The following is a 19,419-nucleotide window of genomic DNA, read 5'->3' as shown; positions in this document are numbered from 1 at the left end:
CCCATCAGCAGGTGGTGTAACTTTGTGCTGTTACAACATCTGATGATGGGCATACAAGAGTTTGAAACCGGTCATGTTTTAAATAAAAAGAACCTTACAACTGAAGTAGTATTTTCAACTTCTGTGAAAAATATTTTGATCTTTTATATGAAATCATAACAAAGAACCATTAAGATGGCCCATGTAACACACTAACTAATTACCTCTACCAACTATTTATTTTAATTATAATCTAGTCTTTACCATTATTTACCATGTGAAGCACAAATCACCTATTGTATAATTTATGTACAATTGTCAAGTTAGTATTAAATTTACACAGCTGTAAGAAGTATTAATTACGCTTCCATACATATGGATAAAAACTTGTAATACTAAGGAAAATTTTGTAGAGAAGTTCTAGTAGAGGGTAAATACTTTTGCATTAAAGGAGACCACTCACAGAAAATTAGAAGCATTACATTGTCTGTAGGCACACACAAAAGGGAAGAGACCTTGCTAGCTTTCAAAGTAATTATTTTACGAACTAGAGAAAAGTACACAAACACACTCACACACATAAACCTATGCCCCTACATGACGCTGGCTAACACTGAGGAAATACACACAACAGTTTTTATAGAGGTAATTGTTTTGGCTCTAGAGAATGTGTATATAATGTAGCATAAATTGTTTCTCCTTTGGTCCTGTATTTTAGCAGCAGCAATGTATAATATATGCCAGTGAGATTTCTGAAGCACCTACTCATGCATGTCATACTGATCAGTTTTTGTGTATAGGCATACTATTATTTCTACATCTATATAGTGCAGTGCAGCATGCCATATTTCATAAACATGACTATACTAAGATTTGGGACAGCAAATGAAGGTACACTATGTGATCAAAAGTATCTGGACACCCCCAAAAATATATGTTTTTCATATTAGGTGCATTGTGCTGCTATCTACTGCCAGGTACTCCATATCAGCAACCTCAGTAGTCATTAAACATCATGAGAGAGCAGAATGGGGTGTTCCGTGGAACTCACAGATTTCGAACATGGTCAGGTGATTGGGTGTCACTTGCATCATATGTCTGTATGTGAGATTTCCACACTCCTAACATCCCTAGGTCCACTGTTTCCTATGTAATAGTGAAGTGGAAACGTGAAGGGACACATACAGCACAAAAGCATACAGGCTGACCTCGTCTCTTGACTGACAGAGACTGCCGACAGTTGAAGAGGGTTGTAATGTGTAATAGGCAGACTTCTATCCAGACCATCACACAGGAATTCCAAACTGCATCAGGATCCACTGCAAGTACTATGACAGTTAGGTGGGAAGTGAGAAAAGTTGGATTTCATGGTCGAGTGGCTGCTCATAAGCCACACGTCATGCTGGTAAATGACAAACGACACCTCGCTTGGTGTAAGGAGCATAAACATTGGCCAATTGAATAGTGGAAAAATGTTGTGTGGAGTTACAAATTATGGTACACAATGTGACAATACGATGGCAGGGTATGGGTATGGCGAATGCCCAGTGAACATCATCTGCTGGCTTGTGTAGTGCCAACAGTAAAATTCAGTGGTGTTATGGTGTGGCTGTGTTTTTCATGGAGGAGGCTTGCACCCCTTGTTGTTTTGTGTGGCACTATCACAGCACAGGCATACATTGATGTTTACCTCACCTTCTTGCTTCCTGCTGTTGAAGAGAAATTCATTGATGGCAGTTGTATCTTTCAACACGATCAAGCACCTCTTCATAATGGACAGCCTGTGGTGGAGTGGTTACATGACAATAACATCCCTGTAATGGACTGACCGGCACAGAGTCCTAACCTGAATCCTGTAAAACACATTTGGGATGTTTTGGAATGCCGACCTTGTGCCAGGCCTCATGGACCAACGTCAATACTTCTCCTCAGTGCAGCACACTGTGAAGAATGGGTTACCATTCCCCAAGAAACCTTCCAGTACCTGACTGAATGTATGTCTGTGAGAGTGGAAGCTGTCATCAAGGCTAAGGATGGGGCAACACCATATTGAATTCCAGCATTACTGATGGAGGGCACCACAAACTTGTAAGTCATTTTTAGCCTGGTGTTGGGATACTTTTCATCACACAGTGTAAATAGGCTCATAGGTTTTTACCTGTATATCTCATAAGGGTTTCCAGATAAGAAAGATCATGTATGATAATTTATTAGATTCATTGTTTTCTCTTTGCTACTGTCTGCCTGCTTAGCTGTGTGGTTAAAGCATTTGCCTACCATGCAGCAGGCCCGGGTTTGATTCCCGACTGGGTTTGGAATTTTCTCCACTCGTGGACTGGGTATTGTACTGTCCTCATCATCCCTCATCCTCACAGACACTTAAGTCACCCAATGTGGCATCACCTGCAATAAGACTTGCAACTCAGTGCCAAACTTCCCTGGATGTGGCCTCCCAGCTATCAATGCCACACGATCATTTCATTTTTCTGTTTGCTACTATCTGCCTTAAACTGCAAGTGTTTCTTTCAAATGGAACAGAGGATCAAATAGTTAAAAAGACAAGACCTAGTAGAAATCCTTGGATAACACAGGAGATATTGAATTTAACTGATGAAAGGAGAAAATATAAAAATGCAGCAAATGAAACAGGTGAAAGGGAATACAGACATTTAAAAGTGAGATTGACAGAAAGTGCAAAATGGCTAAGCAGGAATGGCTAGAGGACAAATGTAAGGATTTAGAAGCATATTTCTCTAGGGGAAAGATAGATACAGCCTACAGGAAAACTGAAGTGGCCTCTGGAGAAATGAGAAGCAGCTATATGAATATCAAAAGCTCAGATGGAAAACCAACCTTAAGCAAAGAAGGGAAGCTAAAGGGTGGAAGGTGTATATAGAGAGTCTATTCAAGGAAGATGAACTTGAAGGCAATTTATAGAAATGGAAGAGGACATAGATGAAGATGATATTGGAGAAATGACACTGCAAGAAAAATTTGATAGAACTCTTAAAGATCTAAGTCGAACAAGGCCTCTGGGGCAGATGACATTCTGTCACAATTACTGATAGCCTTCAAAAAGAATGTAATACTTCCAATTCCAAAGAAAGCCGATGCTGACAGGTGTGAAAATTACTGAACTATCAGTTTAATAAGCCATAGTTGCAAAATACTTAACACACATTCTCTACAGAAGAATGGAAACACTGGTAGAAGCAAACCTCAGAGCAACTCAGTTTGGATTTCAGAGAAATGTAGGAAAACGCAAGGCAATACTAACCCTACAACTTATCTTAGAAAGCAGGTTAAGGAGAGGCCAACCTACATTTACAGCATCTGTAGACTTAGAGAAAGCTTTTGACAATGTTGATTGGAAAACTCACTTTGAAATTATGAAGGTAGCAGTGGTAAAATACAGGAAACGAGAGACTATTTACAACTTGTATACAAACCAGATGGCAGCTATAAGAGCTGAAGGGCATGAAAGGGCAGCAGTGATTGAGGCAGGTTTGTAACCCACCTAAAATGTTATTCAATCTGAACATAGAGTAAGCAGTAAAGGAAACCAAAGAAAAAAATTGGAATAGTTATTAAAATTCAGGGAAAAGAAGTAAACATCTTGAGGTTTGCCAACAGCACTGTAATACTGTCAGAGACTTGGACGAGCAGTTGAACTGAATGGTTAGTGTCTTGAAAGGGGGATATAAGATGAACATCAACAACAGTAAGACGAGGGTAATGGAATGTAGTTGAATTAAATCAGGTGATGCTGAGGGGATTAGGTTAGGAAATGAGACACTTTAAGTAGCAGACAGGTTTCACTAGCTACTTGCGCAGCAAAATAAATGATGATGCCTGAAGTACAGAGGATATAAAATGTAGACTGGCAATATCATGAACAGTGTTTTTGAAGATGAGAAAGTTGTAAACATTGGATATATACTTAAGTGTTAGGCAGTCTTTTCTGAAGGTATTTGTCTGGAGTCTAGCCACATATGGAAGTGAAACATGGACAATAAACAGTTTAGACATGAAGAGAAGAGAAGATTGAAGAGGAATTTTGCCTTATGCAAAACATTTCCATAGTTTTGTTTTCACCCATACATGTTTCAACACTTTTTGGACTATCTTCAGTGGGTTTATTTGTTTACTTTCCTTCTGCAAAATTGTTGTTACATGTTACCTTTAAAGAAACTTTTAGTAATAATAATTAAATTTGTGAAATGAGTGATTATTGTCAAATGTTTTACATTGGTTAGCATACAGTACAGAGTTGAGACATGTATCACTGTGTTGAAGCATTCTATATTGCTTATTTACAAATATGTCTAAAGGTTCTAGTTTTGTGGTACACTTGGGAAAAAAATGGATGTATGCACTTGCTTACATACCTCACATGAGGCTATGAACATTTATGCTAGTAGCACATTCTACAGCTTTTCATCTGCAAACAGCAAAACATTATTTTATTTTTCCATTTATTATGAATTTCTGACAGAATACTATGTATTGTATTAATTAGCATGTTACTTGCAGTTTTTAATGTTATGGTGCTTTTACTTTGTCCGTGTTGAGGTAACACACTCATTTCTTGTGCTTTTGTCAATACACATGCATTTTTTATGATTTATTCACCAAGTACAGAGTTTTTGTCACCATTAAGTGTTATTGTGGCTGTGTACTGTTCATTTGTTTTGTGACATGTTTGTTTGGGATGTGGTATTGGATTTGAAGTTTTGGTGGTGTTTAGTGTGTGTCTGTGTGTGTGTGTGTGTGTGTGTGTGTGTGCGCGCGTGTGTGCTATTCCAAGACAGCAAGGAAGGGAGGAGGAGGAGAGAGGGAGAGATGGAGGGGGGGAGAGGGGTGGGGAGAGAGAGAGAGAGAGAGAGAGAGAGAGAGAGAGAGAGAGAGAGAGAGAGAAAGGAATTTAATTTTGGAGGCTGATCACATGCAGTTCTGGTCTGTGTGTTATTTATATAGTTCTTCTATTGTGGCAAAGAGGGTATTATTGCAAAGTGATTACCTTGGCTATTGATTTTTGGATGCGACAGTTTTCTTCTCTTGTTAATTTTTGGTAGAGGCTGTTACTTGTTTTAAGGAGTTTTAAGTTGGTTTCAATGTTTGGTGGATGGTGATCCTGTACTATTAGGTGATCTGCAAATGTTGAGGGTGAGCTATTGCTTTTCAGTGCTCTGAAGTGTTCTGTATACCTGGCTCTAAAATTCCAGCATGTTTGACCCACATATACAGACTGACAGCAGTTGCAAGTTAGTTGATATATACCAGCTTGGCTGTATTTGTCAGTGTTGGTTGTATTTCTTCCAGGTCTCTTCAGTATTGTGTATGCTATGTTAAGTCCTTGTGTTTTTAGTATATTTCCCACCCTGTGTGTAACTTTGTTGTTGATGATGATGTTTGGTTTGTGGGGTGCTCAACAGCGTGGTTATCAGCGCCCGTACAATTACCCAATCTTTGCTCAGTCCAATTGCGCCACTTTCCTGGATGATGATGAAATGATGAGGACAACACAAACACCCAGTCATCTCGAGGCAGGTGAAAATCCCTGACCCCGCCGGGAATCGAACCCGGGACCCCGTGCTCGGGAAGCGAGAACGCTACCGCGAGACCACAAGCGGCGGACAACTTTGTTGTTGTAAGTCATTAAGTGCCCTTTATTGTTTAGTGTCTATTGATCTGTTGTGACTTGTGTTGTGTATACATCTGTGTGTGTGCGTGTGTGTGTACGTTTTGTGATTACGTGTTGCCTGTTTTTGTATTTTGTTCTTTATTTTATCTACAGTCTTTGTATCATACCCATTCTCTTGTGCAGTTTGTTTTATTTATTCAGTTCTTCTGTGTAATAATTTTGTTCATGGGTGTTTTGTTCAGTCTGTGCAGTAAATATCTGAAGCTGGCTTCTTTCTGAGTTATGGCATGATTCGATTGGTTATGAATGATAGTGCTGGTGATTGTGGGTTTCCTATAAATTGTGAATTCATGTTTGTTGTTTCTATTGTGAATGGTGAGATCTGAGAAAAAGAGGTTTTTGCCTGTTTGTGTTTCAACGGTGAATTGCATTTGTGTGTGAATGGAGTTTATGTCCTCATGAAGCTGTTTTATATGAGACTGTGATTCATTGTTTAGGCAAATTATACCATATACATATCTGTCCAAATATTTTATTTTGTGCTGCTTTGGTTTTACTATTTTGTGAAAGAACTGATTTTCTATCTGGTTGATGAAAATGTCAGCTAGAGAGTTACTGTTTGGGGATCCCATAGGTAGTCCTTCTTGTTGAGAGTAAAATTTGTTGTTGAATGTGAAGTAGTTTTGCTCTGTTATGAGCTTCAATACAGCTGCTACCTGTTGTATGTTTTCGTATAGTTGGAGATTGTTTCCTATGATGTTGATGGCTTCTTCTGTTGGAATGTGAATGTACATGGAAATTATGCCAAATTAAATTAATGTGGCAAGACAGGAAATTTGTGGCTCAACTTGACTAAAAGAAGGGATTGGTCGATAGTACACGTTCTTGGACATCAAAGGATCACCAATTTAGTGCTGGAGGGAAGTGTAGGTGAGGGGGTGGGGGTAAAAATTGAAGAGGGAGACCAAGAGATGAATACAATAAGCAGATTTAGAAGGATGTCAGTTGGGGTAGTTATTCGGAGATGAAGAGACTTGTGCAGGATAGAGTAGCATGGAGACATGCATCAAACATGTCTTTGGACTGAAGACCACAACAACAACCTACATAGAAGCCTAGTCGGCTAGTGTTTCTGAAATGGCAGTGCTCCTGGCCTCTGAGTCATAACAGGTCTGAGGCACCAGGTGTAATTGGGCAACTGTGACATTTGCTCAAGCTTTCCCACCATGTCAGTGCCATCAGGAACCCTGCCAGTGCTGTAATGTTACTGAGCACTTGTTCTTGCACCAGGATACCTAGTTACTGAGTCTTTATGACACTGCTTTGCACAATTGCTTACAAGAGCTGTGCAATAAGCCAGATGGTACTATGGCACAATTCCTTCTTATACCTCATGGGTCCCTTTTAACCTGGGTTCTGAGTAACCTGCATCCCCCTTTTTTCTAGCCTTCCACCCCTCCCATTCAACAGTTTCCTTTTTTGTCACCCTAGAGCAATAACCTGGTGTTCGACAATCTGAAAGTACTTTATTCATGTGTATTTCTATCAAAAGATAAGAACTGTAAGAGACAGAAGTGTAGTACTAAGTAAGTGCAGGGGAAAGGTAACAAGAGGAGATGCACTGCAATTGTGTATTCTGGTGAGGCTCATGCATCCATTACTTTTTCATTTTTTTTCCAGTATTAAAGTGTAGAGAAGTGCTTTCTACTGTGGGACAGTATAATAGTTATTGTTGATGCTTTAGTACTATCGATACCACACATAAAAGTAAAAGAGACAGACTGCCTAATATTTGAACTTAATAATTCCTTTGTAGCAAAGGAAAAAGGGATAAGTTGTGAAAGGTTAAACAGGATGGGTAGCTCAGTCAGACCCCACAATGAGAGTGACCCACCTGTACTGAGGATGAGGGTAGACAGAGTTGAAGGGGTAGTGTCATGGACAGTAGATAGTACACCAGTAAGCACTGAGTGAGCTTCAGTAAAGAGATAAGGACAGAGTGAGAAGTAAAGATAAATTAGGGAGTAGAGAGGTGAATAGTGCAGTTAAGAATTTGGGACAAAAAAAGTCATAATAAATTTACACAAACATGTATAGGCTACATTGGGTGTCTCTCCTAGGAGTTGTCAGGCACATTTTCTCTGGTGTTTTGGCTTCATTTGTGCAATGTGTAGGTGGAGTCAGTACAAATAAATACTGCTCATCGTGTCTTTTGTGCAACATCCAGTATCAACAAGAAGTGCCAGTTTGTTTCTTGTTAGAAACAAAATTATTTTTACAGCCAAATCTTACATGTCCATTCTTTAGGCCCAAAATAATCTAGTGCAATATTTGTTTTAGCAATATGTATTAACAGGGACAGTAAAACAAGAACAACTTGTCCCATCTCATGTGCTGCCCTGTCCTGCACTGACTGTCACCGCCATGTACCAGTGCTCCACAGTCGCTGCTGCAATATTGGTTATTCTTCATGTTTTCCTGTTCCTGTTAACACATATTGCTAAACCGAATACTGCATGAGATTAATTTTGGACCACTCTATCAAATGGGGGCAGAGAATTCCACTTTAAAAATAATTTTGTTTGTAATACTGGGTGCCACATTGACACTGCACAGTGTACTATAGTTGACTGCTATATACACTCCCCCCCCCCCCAAAAAAAAAAAAAAAATAAATAAATAAATAAATAAATTTGATGCATCACAAATGATAGCAATTTCAGAAAAATTAGATGAACAATGAGACCAACTCTCTCCGAGGCCTCCCTCTTTCATGTTGTCCACCCTCATCATGAAACGTGAGTGCCCTATCCTCCCATTTTAACCTTCACCAACCTATATCTGCTTTATCTCATACAATGGGGCGATTAGTTCTGAAAGCATGGTATGGGTCTGTTTTACTTTTGAGTGTGTTAATCAGCAATACCATACATTTTGCTTCCTGGGGGTAAGAACTTGCCAGCAGTTCTGTTTGATAATTTATTAGGTTCCTTGACCGAATTTTCCTTTCAGAAAATTGTTAATGATCTACACAAAAGAAGGATTACAACAGTCAGTTAATGTTTAAAGTGCTCATTCTAGATATAAGTCAGGACGGTATTTCCTGTCTAATCAAATGAGTTTCACACTGTGAGTCATGTATATTACTAAACATGGTTCTGTACTCTACTTGACTGCTATATACACTCCAAGGAAAGGAGGAAAAAAAAAAAAGCACCATCAAGGAATTATCCAAAATGGACAGAAATCGGCAGATGTGATGTACTATACAGACAGACAAATGACTGCAGTTTCAGAAAAATTGGATGATTTATTCAAGAGAAAGAGCTTTACAAATTGTGCAAGTCAGTGGCACACTGGTCACCTCTGGCCTTTATGCAAGCAGTTATTCAGCTTGTCACTGATTTACAGAGCTGTTGGATGTCCTCCTAAGGAATATTGTGCCAAATTCTGTCCAAATTGGCATTTCAGATCATAAAAATCCCAAGCTGGTTGGAGGGTCCTGCCCATAATGTTCCAAATGTTTTCAATTTGTGAGAGACCCAGCAACCTTGCTGGCCGAGGTAGGTTTTGACAAGGTCAAAGACAAGCAGCAGAAACTCTCGCTGTAGGTGGGTGGGCATTATCTTGCTGAAATGTCGGCCCAGGATGACTTGCCATGGAGAGCAACAAAATGGGGTGTAGACTGTTGTTGATGTAATGCTGTGCTGTAGGGGTGCCATGAATGACAATCAAGTGGGTCCTGCTATGAAAAGAAATGACACCCCAGACCATCACTCCTGGTTGTCGGGCCATATGGTGGGTGACAGTCAGGTTGGGCATCTCCAGGCATATCTTTGGCATGGAATCTCTTTAGCTGGATTAGAATTGTCTTCAGTGATGTGTCTGGAGATGCCTTGGACAGCTGTGGGATGTACTGCAAAGAATAACTGCTTGCACAAGGGCCAGAGATGGACCAACACATTATTGACTTACACAATTTGTGACACTCTTTCTCTTGAATAAATCATTCAATTTTTCTGAAATAGTAATCTTTTTTCTGTGCATGTACACACATCTATTGCTGTTCATTTCATTTGGAGAATTCCTTCATTGTGTGTTGTTTTTTGTCTTACGAGTGTAGTTCAAAGGAAAAAACAAAACTGCTTTATGACATGGGCAACATACTACTGACTGTGAGACAAAGGCTGTTTGATCAATGAGGGAAACCCTATGGTTCGAAAGAAACCTTTGAAATACATCTTAATCAGATTCTGTGAGACCATGTGAGCCAAAGCTACTTGATTACATACTTTATAGAATGCTTAACAGAAAATGTTTAACATTGAATTAAAGATTTATTAAAACACAGAAAATTGTCAGTGAGTAAATGACACATTACAGTGAGGAGTTCTGAACTACTGTGAAGACCTCCTGTACATAATATACGGAATGTGCCACAAGAAAATGTTTCAACTTGGATCTGAATACTTTGGGTTAATCACTCAACTTTTTTCAATTCTGCAGAACCATATCAAAAATGGAACCTGGTGAATAGTGCACACCTTTCTATTCAATGCTTAAGAAGTTTAATCCAAACGTATATTGTTTTTTACATCTAATGTTCACTGAATAAATGTTGCAGTGTGTTTAGAATGAGTCAATACTGTCAACAACAAATCTCATCATGGAATAAATGCATGAGGATGGCAGAGCTACAATTCTGAGATACTTGAACCACAATCTACATAAAGTTCACAAACTGGCACTGCAGATCTGTTTGATCACCCTTTTCTGGGCTAAGTGTGCACAGAATTGCCACAAAATATAACACCACACAAAATAATAGTGTGAAAGTATGCAAAGCAAACAAACATTCACATTTCAGAGTCAGAGGCAGTGGAGATTATTTTTATAGTGAAAGTAGCAGCACTCAGTTTCTTCACTGCATGCCTGACCAATTTGGGACAGTGAAATTTTACTTTGGCAAGAGTTCTGTGTCAGTAACTGTATGCATTACATTTTGTTGCAGTTGAATGTTAATCTGTTCTCTGAAAGCCATGTGCTCATTTTACTGACTACCTTATTATAATAATGCTTGAGGCACCCACAAAGAGATTTTTTTAGGCTGTCTGCCAAGTTTAGCAGCAGGTCATTGACATTCATAAAGATAAGTGATGGACCCAGAACAAAGCCCTGTGGCATCCCCCTGTCGGATTTAAACTTCTTCACTACTTGTTGACCTTCTGCTTCCTACATTCCAAATATGAAGTAAATCACTTTGAGAATTTTCACCAATCCCATAATGTTTCAAGCTATGGAAAAGTACTGCATGGTCCACTCAACCGAATGTTTTTTGATGAATCAAAGAAAATACTTATTGTCCTCAACCTATTGTTTAGCCCTGCTGGTGCCTCACACACAAAAGCATAAATTGCATTCTTCACTGATACTCCTTTCCTGAAGCCAGACTAGTTGCCTGACAGTAATTTATGTGTACTGAGATATGGCACTACTCCTTATACATTACTTTTTCAAAAACTTTCAAAAACACTGATAGCACAGAAACTGTTTAAATGACATCTTTCATCCTTTACAATGTGGTTTCACTAACAAGCATTTCAGTCTCTTGGGAAACTGACCACACCTGAAAGACATATTGCACAGGTGATAGACTATAGAACTAATATGTAGTACACTGATCTTCATGATTCTAATTGATACAATAGTCTCAGAACACCAGCGTTCAAGAGTTCTGCATATTCACATGTATCACTGAAATTTGACTGAACTTGTCAGCTATTGACAGGGAATGGTTATTAAATATTTTATGCAAATCTCGTGGATCAATAACAGTTTCATTTTTACACAAGAGAAGTGTAATAAACCGAGCACCCCATTCTATCCTGATGCCTGTTTCACAATTAACCACATATTTTTAATTTTGCTATTCTCTTGGAGTTCTGCATTGTTTTGGCCTGTTTGATGAGTTCTTCAGCATTTGTAACCAGGATCTGACTGTTCATGTTATGATACAGATTCCATTTCCTCCTACATGATATTCTAATGTCATTAGTTATCCAAGTTGGTTGCTTATTAGTAATGCATATCTGCCTGCAATTTTTTAAAGAACAAGATTTCAATGAAAGTGATACAGATTTGAAGAAATATATTATATTTGTCATTCAAGTTGTCTGTATTGAAGGCTGCTTGCCAAGTTTTCCCTTCTACATTGGCTTTAAATGTCTGCATTACAAGGGAACTCATAATATCTCCACATATTTTGTTTACTGCTTTGAGATATGCCTCTGCCTTGATTCCTTTCAGTATTCTATCTCTGCATGATCTGACAGGCCATTACTACTTTTTTTTAACACTGCACTCATCCACTAAAGAACAATATATGAAATTATTTTCTATGTTGCTACTGTTTTCCTGAAGTGTAATTGGAATGTACGTGGTATGTGCCAGTTTATAAGATTCAAGTAAGTCTGTTAACACTCTTTTCTCTGGAGAATCAGTGAGAAAGTTTATGCTGACACCTCACGCAACATCAACATCATGTATTTCTAAAACAATTAGCCCAGCACAGTTCAAGGTAAGGAAAGAAAAACCATGTAGTCTGTAAAGGCCTGTGGTAAAACAAAAATTTCAATTATTTGGTCTTTATGGTACAGTGTTTTGATATGTTAATTCTTTTGAATGACACATTACATTGGGTAGAAACCACGACTCTTTCCTTCTAAACGAGTTCCTTAAACAGAAATCAGATAAGATGTAACACTCCAAAGGAACGTTATTATTTCTTTCCTATGTAAACGATGCTCCGAGATATACATAAGGTCAGTGCCAAGATCTATTAGGAATTCACCGACTTTACCTTTAATTCCTGTAATATTTTGATGAAATATATTTTTAAAACAACTAAACTCGATTTCTTTAGCGGACATTAGCCTTTGTGCTACTAATTTAGTATTCCTAACATTACACAATTCGCCAGTTGTTATTTCTGCGATAACATTTTGTATTCAACAAGTAAAATTGCAATTCCTGTAATTATTACGACAGCAAAATTGGCTAACAGTTAATAATTCAATGATTACAGCTGATATAATTTAAAATATAATGATTTTGGGAGTGCACTTACTTTAAAGGCAGATCAAATTTAACTTCTTTATCTTCCCACATCGTTTTCTCCATACCGTCACCGCAGCGTCTGTCGTTCGTCCTATACACACTGAACAATGCCATACGCACAAACGTATATTAACAAGTTGCGTCTGCGTACTATATTTGTTTACCGACTCTGTTACCATAGCAACCGTGACTGCCTCGAAAGAAGCAGCAGCTGACATCTGCTGGACGAACACTAAACACAAGAAGAGGTAGCCAACATACGCAGTTGACATCTATTGGGCGTGTTGAACACTATACAAAGGAACAAATGAATAGCGAAACGCCTCATGACATCTGACGGACGCGGCAAACATTAGATACAAGCAGGGCTAACTAATGACGACAGCCAAACAGGAGAACTGTTGGCTGAACTCTACGCGCGAAGCGCAAAATTATTGTTTATGCATCAGTTAGGCGTACAGTTTTAATTCAAGGAAGATTTGCGTCAGTATACACCTTACTGCATGGTGTAACTTCATTCGTGGCCTGAGTCCTTGAGTTATTTCATCAAACATTTGAGATGAAGAACCTGTTACGAACCTGAGATAGTGGCCATGTATTACTGGCATTATCAGCGACGTCAATCCTGCTATATTCAACTACAAAAAATGTCTCGTCCCTTTCAGAGAACAATGAAGGCAAGTTACTGACTTAATTGCTTGTCAGTCTGATTCTCTCAGCCGTTAATAATTTATTCCAATCCTGAATCGTTGTAGGAAACAATTATTTTCTTATCGTTTGAATAAATCTCTATTATGTGGCGCACCGTACGTGAATTGATTGATTCCTAATGTTTACAAAGTTTCTTCCCCCGAAATGCACTTGTAAACTTAACTTATGAGTAAATACATAATACGTTACGTGCAACAATGAAATCCAAATAAACTTTACCATTGCAGGAGACCAGAGTAAAGAGGAGATAATTTATTGTCGAAAACTGATAGAAGAGACGCTACTTAAATACGTATTCCAATCAAGTGGACACCACCATGTGAAACGAACTTTTGGTAAGTTTACTGAGTAGCTGAGAATAGCTGTTGTCAAAGAGACAGAAAATATATCTATCCCTCTGGCTTCCGTTTTGCTTGCACAACAGCCTCGCGGAGCTTCCGACGTTACTGTTTCCAGAGATTTATCACCAGAAATGTAACTGAATAGTAATGTATCACTTCTATTTGTCCGCAATATCTTAAATCTATTTGCGTTCAGTCAACAGGCAGTTACTGTACCGACCAATGATCATCTGCAGGCCTTCCTGCTTTTCTCTAGTCATCTGACTTTGCAACTTTACTATAGATAAAAGCACCGTTCGCAGTGAGCCTCCCCGAGCTCCCGGCGTTGTCTTAATCATTTACTAATATTTGAAACATCTTAATCATCTATTTACGCCTAATAAAATACGTGTTCAGATACAAAATCTGAATGAAGCTAAAATGGACACACGGGAGCAATGCGAGAAGCTGCTTCCAATGAGTTAGAAATAAAAAAAAATTGTCTACCAAACTGGCGAAATCTTGACGAGTTTTGATGTTATTGTACATAACTGTGGGTCACTATGATCGCTAAACACCAGTAGTTTCTCCTCTATGTTGAAAGCTCCTGCTGAACTGGGAAAGTGCCTGGTAGCTCCCTATGCTGCCATGACCTTGGCACCAGCTTCCATTCCCTATTGTGGTGCTTAGAAGAAGGCTAGCGGAGAGCCTACAGTCAACCTGTCTGTGACCTGTACCTACACCTGGAGCAGTTTCGTATGAATCGCGTGTTTATCCCACGCACCGTGAGAGCAAAACTGTACGTCAGTCTGGTGATTCGAACTGTCGTGCTACAATTCATGAACGGCATTCCAATGGGCGTTTTCAAACAGGATAACGCTCACCCACATACCGCTGGTGTAACCGAACATGCTCTTCAGAGTGTCAACATGTTGGCTTGGCCCGCTCGATTACCATATCTGTCTCCAATCGAGTACATATGGGACATCATCGGACGACAACTCCAGCGTTGTCCACAACCAGAATTATCCATCCCTGTATTTACCGACCGAATTCAACAGGCATGGAACTCCATCCCACAAACTGACATCCAGCACCTGTACGACACAATGTATGCACGTTTGCATGCCTGGATTCAACATTCTAGCGGTTATAGGGGTTATACATGTAGCAACCTTTCGCATTTCCATTGGTTTATCTTGCGCGAACGTTAACCTGTGATCTTGCAATGTTAACCACTTAAATATGTCACGTAAACAAATGTGTTCCTTAAATTTTACTACTCTACATTAACTATTTTTTGGTGTTGTGACTGGTTTCCGTCAGTGACTTTAAACACAACTTACAATATCTCTGCAAGATACACATCATGTTGCGGGCCCACAAGGATAAAACTAGCCGTTTGTGTTGTGATGTTAACGGCAGCCTACTCATGAGACGGAAATTCCTTAACCAGGCTGCTGCCGGTATCCGACCAAGGGTGCGAGGCGGCACATAATTGTTGCAGGGAGCCCGTTACTTGTTCTCGTCTCGGATGCCACTCGCAAATACACTATTGGCCATTAAAATTGCTACATCAAGAAGAAATGTAAATGATAAACGGGTATTCATTGGACAAATATATTATACTAGAACTGACATGTGATTCATTTTGCCGCGCGGGATTAGCCGAGCGGTCAGCCGGCACGGTAACTCAGCGTGTTCGGTTAGAGGGTTAGCTGCCCTCTGTAATAAAAACACTGAGTTAATGGATCAATGACGAACTGAAACGGGTGTCTTGCGACGTCCGCCCCGAGCAAATACAACGATCAAAAACTAGCGAAATGAGATTAATAATAAAAAAAACCGGCCTAAGGCGCTGCAGTCATGGACTGTGCGGTTGATCTCGGCGGAGCTTCGAGTCCTCCCTCGGGCATGGGTGTGTGTGTTTGTCCTTAGGACAATTTAGGTTAAGTAGTGTGTTAACTTAGGGACTGATGACCTTAGCAGCTAAGTCCCACAAGATTTCACACGCACAGGAACATTTTTTTTATTACATTTTCACGCAATTTGGGTGCATAGATCCTGAGAAATCAATACCCAGAACAACCACTTCTGGCCGTAATAACGGCCTTGATACGCCTGCGAATTGAGTCAAACAGAGCTTGGATGGCGAGTACAGGTACAGCTGCCCATGCAGCTTCAACACGATACAACAGTTCATCAAGACTAGTGACTGGCATATTGTGACGAGCCAGTTGCTCGGCCACCATTGGCCTGACGTTTTCAGTTGGTGAGAGATCTGGAGAATGTGCTGGCCAGGGCAGCAGTCGAACATTTTCTATATCCAGAAAGGCCCGTACAGGACTTGCAACACGCGGTCGTGCATTATCCTGCTGAAATGTAGGGTTTCGCAGGGATCGAATGAAGGGTCGAGCCACGGGTCGAAACACATCTGAAATGTAACGTCCACTGTTCAAAGTGCCGTCAATGCGAATAATAGGTGATCGAGACGTGTAACCAATGACACCCCATACTATCACGCCAGGTGATACGCCAGTACGGCGATGACGAATACATGCTTCCAATGTGCGTTCACCGCGATGTCGCCAAACACGAATGCGACCATCATGATGCTGTAAACAGAACCTGGATTCATCCGAACAAACGACGTTTTGCCATTCGTGCTCCTAGGTTCGTCGTTGAGTACACCATCGCAGGTGCTCCTGTGATGCATCGACAAGGGTAACGGTAGTCATGGTCTCGGAGCCGATAGTCTATGCTGCTGCAAACGTCGTCGAACTGTTCGTGCAGATGGTTGTTGTCTTGCAAACGTCCCCATCTGTTGACTCAGGGATCGAGATGTGGCTGCACGGTCCGTTACAGCCATGCGGATAAGATGCCTGTCATCTCGACTGCTAGTGATACGAGGCCGTTGGGATCCAGCACGGCGTTCCGTATTACCCTCATGAACCCACCGATTCCATATTCTGCTAACAGTCATTGGATCTCGACCAAAGCGAGCAGCAATGTCGCGATAGGATAAACCGCAATCGCGATAGGCAACAATCCGACCTTTATCAAAGTCGGAAACGTGATGGTACGCATTTCTCCTCCTTACACGAGGCATCACAACAACGTTTCACCAGGCAACGATCAACTGCTGTTTGTGTATGAGAAATCGGTTGGAAACTTTCCTCATGTCAGCACGTTGTAGGTGTCGCCACAGGCGCCAACCTTGTGTGAATGCTCTGAAAAGCTAATCATTTTCATATCACAGCATCTTCTTCCTGTCGGTTAAATTTCGCGTCTGTAGCACGTCGTCTTCGTGGTGTAGCAATTTTAATGGCCAGTAGTGTATAAAGGGCTTACGATGTGCTTGGTGCACAATACGGCGATCTACCCTTGTGGTGGTTGGACGTGGTCGACCGGAACCTTCAGGATGAGTATGCCTGCCCTTTCATTCCCATTCAGTCCTACAGTCCCTGGCCAAATTATTAGACACACTGCACATTTTTAATGTTATCTGTAATAATTACGTGTTGAGTACTATATTTAATGCGATTAATCGGAAAATTTATGATAGTTATTCGGGTCACTTACTACCTTGTTGAATTTTGTATCTGTTGTTGCTACATGGCATTGGATTGTTGACTAATTGTAGGTATCAATGTGCAGAATACAGCGTACATGAAAGGACCTGTTCTGTGGCGTTCTCACGTGTAACTAATGTAATACTTTGTTCGCTTTGATTATCAATTTCGTAATATCGACATCACAATTGATTGTTTAACAGCCAAATATTACTAATTGTGACCTTTAAAAATGGATAAAAGATGTGGCATTTCACATCATAAAAAAGCTGATAAAATCTCAACTGGATGAGGCTAATGTGAATGCATCTGAATGCACTGTTCGCAGAAGGTTGAAGGATATTGATATCAAGGCCTGTCGACCCACTAGAAAAGTTAACAGCCATAACAAAAGCAAAGCGTCTGCAGTGGTGTAAACAGTGGTGTGATCAGTATGTGGACTTCCGGAGATCGATAATTTAACTTTAAAATTATTATTTACGATATGATATAACCTATGTACATTTATTCATAGTATATTAATTATGTTTCTTAATTTTTACAAGTATGCTTCAGCGATGAAAGCACGTTTGAAATATTAACTTAAAAATCTCAGTATGTACGCCGTCGAACAGGAGAAAAATTTCATCCGACTGCATTATTCAGAATGAACTCTGAATGAGCATTTTTCCCTGAACAGGATTAGTTGCTCATCAACCGTTAGGTGGCTGCAGAGTATTGACAGTCATAAGTAAAAGAATCTCATACTTATCTTCCCTTGTATGTGGCAGCTTGTCATGCATTTTTCTGAAGGCGAGTATTTCCAACATCGTGATATATAAAACATCAAAGAGCATAAAGAGTTCGAAAACTATTATGAGATAAAGAATCGTGAAAAACTGATATTTTGATACAGGAATCATTGCTCGACAGCATGCTGAAAGGCTCCTTCGGAGAATTCAGAGCACCCATTACAAGCAGCACTCCAACAAACGAATACATATCTTCAACAGCAAACATGTTGCGATATACTTCTTCATTATTTCTTAATTTCCATACCTCTGTATTTCTTTGCGCACCGAGTATTTTTCGAATGATTCAAGTTTGTGTAATTTGTAATTCAGTACTAAACATTCACTTGCATAGAGACATTCAGGTTTTACTGCTGTGTTGTAGTGCTGTATTTTCAAATTTTTAGGCAGAAACCATTTGTTGCAAATGTTCTCTATTTTACGTACTCTTTCGTCTACAGCGAATTTTCTAAGCCATTTTCTTGAATCAAAAAAATGGTTCAAATGGCTCTGAGCACTATGGGACTCAACTGCTGTGGTCATAAGTCCCCTAGAACTTAGAACTACTTAAACCTAACTAACCTAAGGACATCACACACATCCATGCCCGAGGCAGGATTCGAACCTGCGACCGTAGCGGTCGTGCGGTTCCAGACTGTAGCGCCTTTAACCGCTCGGCCACTCCGGCCGGCTTCTTAAATCATTTTCCCTAAATATTTAAATTTATTAACTCTTTTTATCTGTCCAATATCTATTTCTGGAGCATCTTTGTGTTTATTATAAATTTTGTTTCTTCTACAGAAATTCTTAAACCTGTTTTGTTGACTATTTCTTCTAAGAGATTGATTTGTATTTCTGAATTTGTTAGGTTTTCAAAAAGAATGGCAAAATCATCTGCAAATGCTAGACAATGGATTTCAGTACCTTTGTTCTTAGTCCCCAGTCTTACTGTTGGTAACTTACGTTCTTTTAGTTTTTGTTTCCATCCTCTTATTATTTTCTCTAGGACACAATTGAAGAGAAATGGAGACAGGCCGTCACCTTGCCTTACACCTGCTTTTACTTCGAATGCTTTAGATATTTCACCCCAAAATTTTTGTTTTGGTGTCTATGAATGTTTTCTGAATAAAGTTTGCTAGTTTACATTTAACGCCAAATTTTCGGATCACTTTATCTAGTGTTTCCTTATCAACTGAATCAAATGTCTTTTTAAAATCTATAAATGTTACAACTATGTCTTTAGTGTTTGTGAGACTTTGACGGAGTATGGACTTTAGGTTGAAAATCTGTTCTGAGCAAAATCTGTT

At 39.6% G+C, this 19,419-nt stretch overlaps 1 protein-coding gene across 6 annotated transcripts in view; it reads right to left on the bottom strand.

Moving 5' to 3' along the window:
• Window positions 1-19,419, bottom strand: part of LOC126184822 (Bardet-Biedl syndrome 5 protein homolog) — a 499,156-nt gene that overhangs the window by 83,839 nt on the left and 395,898 nt on the right. Inside the window, exon 1 of one of the 6 annotated variants that reach the window (XM_049927404.1) lies at window positions 12,750-12,977. The exons of 3 other annotated variants lie outside the window; for them this stretch is intronic. In XM_049927404.1, the coding sequence (XP_049783361.1) occupies window positions 12,750-12,853 (104 nt within the window). In that variant the 5' untranslated portion in view covers window positions 12,854-12,977. Of the gene's footprint in view, window positions 1-12,749; window positions 12,978-19,419 lie in introns of those variants that run through there. 2 more of the 6 variants (XM_049927400.1, XM_049927405.1) reach the window with 2 other exon arrangements.

The sequence above is a fragment of the Schistocerca cancellata genome, chromosome 4 (genome assembly GCF_023864275.1).
Source record: "Schistocerca cancellata isolate TAMUIC-IGC-003103 chromosome 4, iqSchCanc2.1, whole genome shotgun sequence".
In the NCBI taxonomy this organism is placed as follows: Eukaryota; Metazoa; Arthropoda; class Insecta; order Orthoptera; family Acrididae; genus Schistocerca; species Schistocerca cancellata.
Note: the sequence above shows the minus strand (reverse complement) of the source record. Positions and strands in the feature narration are given on the sequence as shown.